Below are 9,658 nucleotides of genomic sequence, written 5' to 3'. Positions count from 1 at the left end.
CACATTGAACAGCATATTGACGTTTTCTGAGGTGGTGTAAAATACGTCTTAGCATCGCTAACCTTTGAGTTTCAAATCAGGACAAAATCGAAATGTTTGTCTTACAACAGTTAATTCCAGATGGACAAAATCAAATCCCATCATTTCAAAACCTGTTTGGCTTGAAATACATCACATTACGTGAGTAAAAATGGTTGCAATGTTAATTTGATACTGTTAGTACAGGAGAAGAGTTAGAAAAGGACTCCTGCATGTGTATTTATATGTAAACTAGCATTCAAAAGTTTGAGGTTGATAAGATTTTGTAATGTTTTTAAAAGAAGTCTCTTCTGCTCACCAAGGCTGCATTTATTTGATCAAAAATACAATATAAATAGTAATATTGTGAAATGTTATTACAATTTTGAATAACTTCTATTTTATTATATTTTAAAATGTAATTTATTCTTGTGATCAAAGCTGAATGTTCTTCAGTGTCACATGATCCTTCAGAAATAATTCTAATATTCTGATGTGCTGCTCAAGAAACATTTATTATTATTATTATCAATGTTAAAAACAGTTTTGTTGCTTAATATATTTGTGGAATCTGTGATAATTTTTTTCATGATTCTTTGACGAATAGAAAATTCAAAACAGTAGATTTTTTTTTGTAACACTATAAATGTATTTACTGTCACTTTTGATCAACTTAATGCATCCTTGCTGAATAAAAACATTGATTTCTTTTTTCAAAATATCGTACCCCGAGCTTTTAAACAGTAGTGTATTTGTAAGGAAAACAAAAAAGAAAAATCAAATGTGAACATTACTTCAAAATGTACAGCACGTATCTCACATTACTATTATACTCACATTAGGGTCATTCACAGTGAAAGAGGTGGAGGGAAGGGTCACAATCTGAAGAGGAGTCATGTGACCGTGCTTGTGGAGCTGGTTTTTCGATGGATTTGGATGGAGTGGGCGGGGCAAAGCGAACAGGTTCACTTGGCGTTGGCCGAGCTGCTGAGCATCTTCCTGACCATCTGTGCGATGGAGTCGCGGTCGATGCCGTAGATTTTGAGCAGGTCGGACATTTTGCCGCTGCGGGGAACGTGAGCCACGCCCAGACGCTGGAGAGTGAAACCAGGCTCGTTCACGATCGCGGAGCACACCGCCTCCCCCAGGCCACCTGTGCAGCATATCAAGATGAGAAGCCATTTTTAAAGAATACCACACAAAATTACCCTACTTTCTGACAGAAAATGACATCATTGGTGTCTTGTGAAATCATGTTTTGTCTTTGTGATGTCAGAATTGTTGCAATTATGAGAAAGAAGAAAAAAATTACAAGTTGGGACTAATAATCTTATACAATCTCATTGCTTGTATCATGTAAAAAAAAAAAAAGAAGTAATATATCTCATATTATATCATTCTTATGCTGATTTGGTGCTCAAGAAACTTATATTATCAATGTTAAAAATATGTTTATGGAAATCATGATTTTCTACAAGATTCTTTGATGAATAGAAAGTTCAAAAGAACAAATCATAAATCATTATAAATGCCTTCGCTGTCACTTTCGGTCAATTTAATGTATCCCTGCTCAATTAAAGTATACTTTTTTTTTTCTTTTTTTTTTTAAAGAGCCTATGGTGGTTTTCTAGTTTATGCTGGTCTCAAACTGATTTAACTGGCTGCCAGCTGACATTTAACCAAAACCAGCAAAATAGACCAGTTTTTAAATAAGAATTCACCTGTGCATAAAGGTCACAGTTTGACCTTCTGCACCAGGTTTTGCTTTTAAAATTCAGATGTTATGTTCAGATTTCAGACATCATGCCTTGATAGACTATCCAAATCTCTTCATCCCTGCATGCCCCTGCTTTCAACCTTGCTGCAATCACATGTTCTCTCTGTCCATCTCTATCCTCTTTCTCTCCCGCGGGGCAGAGGGGATGTTTGCTTTCAGAATGATTTTGGATATTAAACTCTCTCTCTCTCGTCCAGCCTCTCTCTCTCTCTCTCGTCCAGCCTCACTCCTCCTCTGGCACGCAGGCAGTAATGCCAGGTCCAGGGCCGTCTGTGTTATCTAGGTCACAACATGCCCTGCAGGCACACGTTTGCTTAAGGAGACCTGACAGCCCTCCGCTTCTCTGAGTCTTTTTTCCCCCTGAATAAACAGAATGAGACACGGCCCCCACCCCCCCCAAAAAAAAATAATTCTACCGATTATAACAACAGAATGCCTCTCACTCCCCAATCCAATGACAATTGTCCAACACATCACGTTTCTTCCAGCCAGCCAATTGCACACTGCCACAACCTCACTCAAGGCCTCACAGAGCGACTCAACAACACTCCTCGGCTGGACGTGCCGTTGATGCCGCTTGGATGTGTAGCCATGCTGAAATGTGTGCTTGAGACAAGGGATAATGTGGTCTAAGCTTGAAACCCACCTTCATAATAGTGGTCCTCAACCGTGATGACACGACCCCTGGTGACGCGCACATGGTCGATGATGGTTTTGGCATCCAGGGGTTTGATTGTAAATGGATCGATCACTCTGATGTAAATTTTCTCTGGGGGATTACACACACACACACAGCACACATCAGGTGAAGAGTCTATATTAAGTTCGCATAGCAACATCACAATAAAAGTCTACAGAGCCCCACACATGACAATTAAAGGGTAACTAAACTCCTGGTCAGAGCCTGACTCCACCCACATTCAATATTTGAAAAATGCTGGAAAAGTGGGCGGAGCCCAGCGGAGATAGAGGGGATGAACGGATAATCTATTCTGATCGTTTTCAATACTCGCAATTCCAACTCCTGACTCGCTACAGTGGTTTTGACGAAACAAGATGGTTTTTATACTGCCATGGGCGTGGTAGCTCGTACCAAGGGCGTGGTAAGCTGAAACCTGCTTACGTCAGCTCTCACCGCTACCGTCACGAACTACCGCAAACATCCAATAGGAAAATTCAACTGCAGTAGTCACCGTTCAACCTGAAGAGGGCAGCACTCAGACGTTTTTACACCATATATTGTAGAATTAAAACACTTTATACCCAAATGTCAAAAAAGTTACTCGAATCAATGAACAGCACTAATAAAGCCCCAGTCTTACAGATCATTAACTAAAAAAAGTTGGTTTAGTGTTTAGTTACCCTTTAAGATTTTTTTACTAAATCATGGCAAAATTGTAATAATTTGTTCCCTTGTTTTAGTTAAATCTAAAAGAGGGAATGAATAAGTACAATGTGGCCATGATTTACTTAAACAAGGGAACAGATTAATAAGTCGTGGGAGTGAATTATTAACTCGGGGCCACGATTTTAACTAAAACAAGGGAACAAATTCTTATTCATGGCGAAGATATACAGTACTGGCCAAATCTATCTAGCTATATTATTTTTATTACATTTTTATTTTTTTCCAGATTTGTTACCTTTTTTGAGGAGCTCAGCTGCAGCTAGAGCTTCATGGAGGGTCATTCCAGCTCCGATCACTGTAACCTGATCTTCCTTACTCTGGCACACCACCTGGTCAGGTAATTTATACATTTATGGCGCATTACATATATATATAATAAGCCAAAACAACATATTTTAAATATCAATTGTTAATAAAGGGAGAGGCGTTACCTTGGCTTGGCCAACGTGGAAGTCCTCATTGCTGTTGTAAATGATTGCAGTCTCTGGACGAGTGGTCCTGATGTAGCAAACACCCTAAAGGAAGAAATAAACTAAATATAAATACTTTTTCTTACAGTTTTTAATAGGATTATAATTAGAATTGTCTCCCTTTCTATTCATGAGTTGAAATCTATCTATCTATCTATCTATCTATCTATCTATCTATCTATCTATCTATCTATCTATCTATCCATTAAGCCGACTATCTATCTTATCTATTTATCAAGTTTCTATCTATTTAAGTTTATTTCACTCTTAGACTGCATTAAATTCTACCTCAAATCAAATTAAAAGCATTTTCAATTCAATTCAGAATTTACCAACATCCGTATCAATAATGTACTGTCCATTTTCTGTGTTCAAATATCTTGTTTGAATATTAAGTATTGTGTACCAGCATCAGTTATAAACAATTGTTCGACCACTCATAATAGCAGATATAACGTGCCAACCTTAGTGTTGGCTGCAAGCTCCACAGCCTTTTCAGTGGACATGGCATCACTGGGGTAGAAAATGGTGGCAGTGGGGATGGCTCTAAAAATAGCCATGTCCTCCAGCCCCATGTGCGCCGGTCCGTCCTGTCCTGAAGCACACACACACACACACACACACATCAGCCACATACTGGCACTGTTAATTTAGACTGAACAGCATTTGTACATCAGATATGTGAGGCAGGTGCACACACATGTGACAGTCGAGCAGACAGACAGGCAGTCAGGCAGGTGTACAGACAGACGGAGTGGCATGCAGTGTACCTGTGCTAACGGAGGGGATGCCTGGTCACCCGGAGACAGCCTCCGAGATACACAGGGGGAGGGAGAGAGGGAGAAGGGGTTGTGCTAAGAGTCGCACCACCTCCAGACGACCAGGAGAACAAAACACACATTAGAAAGACAGCTTCAGGAAAAGGAGGGGTGAATTGCTCACAAATCTATTCAAAAACATCATAGTTAAGAGTCACAGCTGCAGTGTGTGAGACAGGAGAATAGAGTGCGACAGTCAGGTTCCGGAAGTAAAAATTCAACAATATTTTTAACAATAACTTGTATATCTTTAAAGACAGCCCTGCTGTGAGTTCTTAAGTTATGTTTTGACCGATGAAATATGCTTTTGTTTGCCTTCAGCCTGTGTTATTTTAACTTCGTTTTGTAAATAATCGTGTTTAACAGCTGAATTTGTGGTGGAAAACTACATTACCCATGATGCTGTACACAAAATTCAGAGTCAGAGTAAGCTAATCGCTCCAAAAGAGCTTGCAGGGAACGCCCTCTCCCATGAAGTACCACAAATGATGTAATCGAGTTAAAAATACTAAGATATTTGTATCATTTTGCATTACACTTAAAATATATTGTTTATATAGATATAATAAACAATTTTAAATAAACAGTTTTATATTTCTCCAATTGTTTTTAATTTGATTTAGTCATTCCCAGTGGTTCATGGGATTGTAGTTCTTTCCCTCAGTAAAACCATGAAGTACATTGTCTTTTTGTCAAGTTTTCAAATAATATCTTGGTTTAAATAAAAGTTTGCAATGTTGTGATTTACCTTAAAGCTGGTTACTTTTAAAAAAATCCCAATGGGTAAAATGAATGGAAAAAATACTTCCGGAACCAAGGCCACTGAAAAAGTGGGCGGGTACTAATGCACTCCATGGGAGGTGCTGGAAATGGGCATGGCTTAAAAGGAAGAATTTTGATTGGAGAGTGAACCTGTCTGTTAGAAGAGGGTGGGGCTTTGATTGTGGCCTGTGAAAAAAAGAAGGGACTTCTTACCGACAGACAGGCCACAATGGGAGCCGCAGAGGTTTATGTTGCTGTCTGAGATGGCGGCCATGCGGAGCTGGTCATAGGCGCGGGTGAAGAAAGTAGCCAGGCCGCTGGCGAACACGATGTTTCGCTCACGTGCGGCACAGCCCGTGGCAACACTGACCTGTGAGAGATGGATAATGGTGTGAAAACATTTTGATCCTGATCTCGCAACATTACGAACTGATCAGACTTTTGGCTCTTTTAACATGGGCCAGTATAAGAGCAACCTAGCAACACCCTAGAAACCACTCAGAAAACCCTAGCAAACCCCACTCACAACATCTTAGCGAGTGCATAGTAGCCATATACAAACCCAAGCACAACAAAAATCTACTGTATACTAGAACTACTTTATTTTGAAATTCTCTGAAGGAAATTATCCACAAGAGCATATCCAAACCAAAAGGCATGACATTTGGTACTATACAGGCAGATGCATCAGACATAAATAGTTTAATAGCCAATACCCCTCAATATTTTGTAGGTTGTAATATACTAGAGAAGAGACACATGGAATCTGCTAAACAGGAACTCCATTTTATCCTTCATATAAGAGGAATTACCAACATAGAGCTCACACACACTCGCTATCATTTCCTGTTTCCCGTCTCAAATCCAAGCCTAAGCCACAATAAGGCTATATATATATATACTGTATATATATATACTGTGTATATAGCCTTATTGTGGCTTAGGCTCGCATGGAGTTATACATTTATAAAAAAAATTTTTTTATAATTTTATATATAAATGTATAAAACAATCATTATTAAATAATAATAAAAATGACACGTTCTTATAACTTTTAGAGTTTTGCTTGAAACATATTTGCTCGATTTTTCTTTAAAACAAGTATATTTTCTTTCCTAATGCAATGTCATTTATACATTTAAAATGTGGCTTAAGAGTCCAAATACTTTTTGAAGCCACTCTATTATAACATTTGCATTCAGCTCTCAAAATCTATTCATATTTCCTTTTTGACAGACAGTAGTGCATATGACTCCCTCATTAGTATGCACGCTAAGATCTATTAATATATGTGTCAGTATTGCCTCTGATTGGTTAACTGTGTGGAACAGATATGAACTCTGAGCATTTAATTAGTATTCAGATTATTATCACGTCCATTACGATCGCCTCTCAAAACTAGAAATCACAAACGAGTGACCTACATTTTACCTACCACATCTACCAAGGGAACAATGACTGTAGAGACAAAGCAGAAATATTTTGGCTTACAGCACAGATCCTAAAGAATGTGCTTATGAGATGAAGGCGGTGCAGGTTTTCTGCATGGCTTCTCGGGGAAAGGCACTGCAGCAGGGCGCGTGCAAAATGGAGCGTAAGTGGGTCACATCTTCACTGCTGCATTATGGATAGAGCGCATGTATTATTCAACAAACCAGCGACTTTGGTGCTTTGAGGGGCATTTTACGTGGCCAATCCCACAGCTCTATTTTATCCAGAACAATCTAGGGAGGGTTTACGGATCTTTCATTCACTAAGCTCTTCCAAATGTGCAGACCTTTGATTTGGCTCTCAAAACTGGCAAGGGTGCTCAAATGTAGCAATTAAAGGGGTACGACACAGCTGGCAAAATGGGCTTTCAATCAAACGTGGCTGCCTATGCAGTAGAAAGCTGAAAAAAGAGTAAGAATTGAAATCGGTGCTACCTGACTATAGAAACTATGGATCTTTCAGATATTTGAATGATAATACTTCATAGTTTCCTACCATGTTCTGCTCTGCGCTGTAGCACTCAATAAAGCGGTTGGGATGCTCATTTTTAAAGATTTCAGAGTAGGTGAAATTTTTGGTGTCGACATCCATAGCCACCACTCGCTCGTTGTAACGTCCCAGTTTGGCCAAGGCCATCCCATATGCCTTGCAGGTGGCAATCTGTTGGAAAAAAACATGGTGAAGAGAGCCAGACCATGATAATTATGCCTACAGTGCCTGCATAATTATTATTCAAGTCGATGTGATGAAGTCACATTTTTTTTCTAAGCACATTTTAACAATTCCAAACCACATCAATCTTAATAACTACTATTAATTTTGTATATACTTATTTATAAGCGATATTTAATTGTTAACGAAGGCTGGAAGTGAAAAATCCCCTTTATTCAGATAAAAATGCATAATTAAGCAATTATTCGGCCAAAAAATAGATTTAACTTCCATGTCCATGAGAAGGATGCAATACTGTAGAAATTGCGAGTGAGAGTTAAATCTATTTTTTGGCCCATTTTTTCTGTAAAAAACCCCCCTGCACATCTGAATATAAGGCGTTTTTCACTCCCAGCCCTTGTTAACAATTATCACTTATTATACAAAATTAATAGTAGTTATTAATATTGACATGCTTTGGAATTGGTCAAATGAGCTTGAAAAAAAAAATATGATCAGAATATTGACTTGCATAATAGTTATATACACACACACTGTATATATCATCCATCTAACCATCAGTCCATCTTTTTTTTTCTTGCCTTGACCTCTCACCTTCTCTCCAGGCTTGTAGTTGGGAGCGCTGGGCATGCGGACATTGCGCAGGCTCACGGGTGGAGCATCTTCAACGGGTGAGGTCGGGTACATGCGCTTGTTACTGTTTAGGATGCGGCTCTGGATGTCTCTCATGACGCTCTCTGCCATGTCCTTTGACAGCACCTTGCCATGCCATCCCATCTTATCTTCTGCCACTGTGATGGTCAACAAAGTGATGCTTTTTTTTTTTTTGATCAAATAATACAGGGTTTTCCTGCATTCAAAATATTTTGTCAGCTTCCAAAATAAATCTTTGTCCCTACAAAGATTTATTTGATCATTTAATGTGACGATACCTGCTGTTCTGCACTACGTTACCCGCCGATAGCTTTTAAAACGCTCCCATGAGAGCAAGCACTCTGTGAAGAGCGCCAACTGTTTCTGTTTACAATGTGTTTTTGCAGCGTTGAGCAATGTAACCAATAACAGACATAGGCCAATCTGTTGAGCGTGTGAATGCAATGGCCAATCAGATGTGTTTAAGTTAGTCAGAATCCGCTCAACATCGCTCAAAACACCAGAGTTTTTGATCAGCACGAGTTCTGCACACTCGCCAATCCTTTCACTATAACCAACTAAGTATAAACACAATGCTAATAAGAGATTCATCACACAGCTTCATTGATTATAATGCAGCGATCTTTGCTCACTTTCTGTTTAAACTGATTGACAGTGATAACCATAGCAATGGACGGAACAAAACAATCTGATACTGTATTGTCAAATGATCTGTGCAATAAGTCTTGGAGTGTAAATGCAAATTATAGATTTGCCACTTTTCTATGTAATGAGAAATGTACTAATTGTTGTTCATTTTATTACTAACTTTAAAATCGGTTACTCAGTGACTTAACATGTACGTATGTACATTTACAGATTTTTAAATATAAAATAGTTCTAAGCACTTTGTTTTATGTATTTTTTAGTCCTGACAGTTATTATTATTTCTATTTAATGAATATATAGGAAAAGTTAATATTGTATATTTTGGATTTATTATCAATACTGGGCTTGCAGTTTACATGGGTAGGGTACTTTGTACTGTGTGTGTGTGGATGACCCAGGAAAAACCCTGGAATAGTTATATCAGTCTTTACAGATTAGGAAGAAGTATACCAGGAATGCCTTTGCCCTTGATGGTCTTGGCGATGATGGCAGTGGGCTGGTGGCGGGGTTGGCTCATGGCTTTACACAGCTCTTCCACACTGTGGCCGTCCACAATGATGGCATGCCACCTGAAAACACACCAAACAACATGTTGATTGATGGCTTTATACTGCACACACACAAATAAATGCACATATAAAAATATGAATATACCAGTATTGTTGTTGTTAACTGGAAATAAAACAATTCAAATAATTTTTAGTAATTGAAATAAAGCTAAAAATAACTTGTTTTGGTTAAATATTGATTTCTCACAACTTGTGTGCTTTTTCCGGGTGAGTCGGAGTGAACTGCGGCACTAATAAACTCACATATAACTAATAACTGCGGCACTAATAACACGAATCACTCTGTAGAGCACAGAAGACCAACGGCCAAGGTCAGGATCTTCATTAAATAATACTTTTTTTCCACCAAACCATTCCCTGAGAACACTTGC

General features: G+C 38.5%; 1 protein-coding gene across 1 annotated transcript; it reads right to left on the bottom strand.

Moving 5' to 3' along the window:
* Nucleotides 1–722: 722 nt before the first annotated feature.
* On the bottom strand, nucleotides 723–9,353 carry LOC130106413 (transketolase-like; the record flags this gene model as incomplete). Its single annotated transcript, XM_056272517.1, has 9 exons — nucleotides 723–1,171; nucleotides 2,442–2,564; nucleotides 3,439–3,532; nucleotides 3,635–3,718; nucleotides 4,138–4,268; nucleotides 5,467–5,623; nucleotides 7,240–7,404; nucleotides 8,011–8,207; nucleotides 9,169–9,353. Coding segments are annotated over 9 exons (1,324 nt in total), but the record flags the coding sequence as incomplete, so codon positions are not given.
* Between the last annotated feature and the right edge of the window lie 305 nt (nucleotides 9,354–9,658).

The sequence above is a fragment of the Rhinichthys klamathensis genome, unplaced genomic scaffold (genome assembly GCF_029890125.1).
Source record: "Rhinichthys klamathensis goyatoka isolate OS25496 unplaced genomic scaffold, OSU_Roscu_1.1 h1tg000339l_1, whole genome shotgun sequence".
Taxonomy (NCBI): domain Eukaryota; kingdom Metazoa; phylum Chordata; class Actinopteri; order Cypriniformes; family Leuciscidae; genus Rhinichthys; species Rhinichthys klamathensis.
This window is presented reverse-complemented; position numbering and strand designations above follow the sequence as displayed.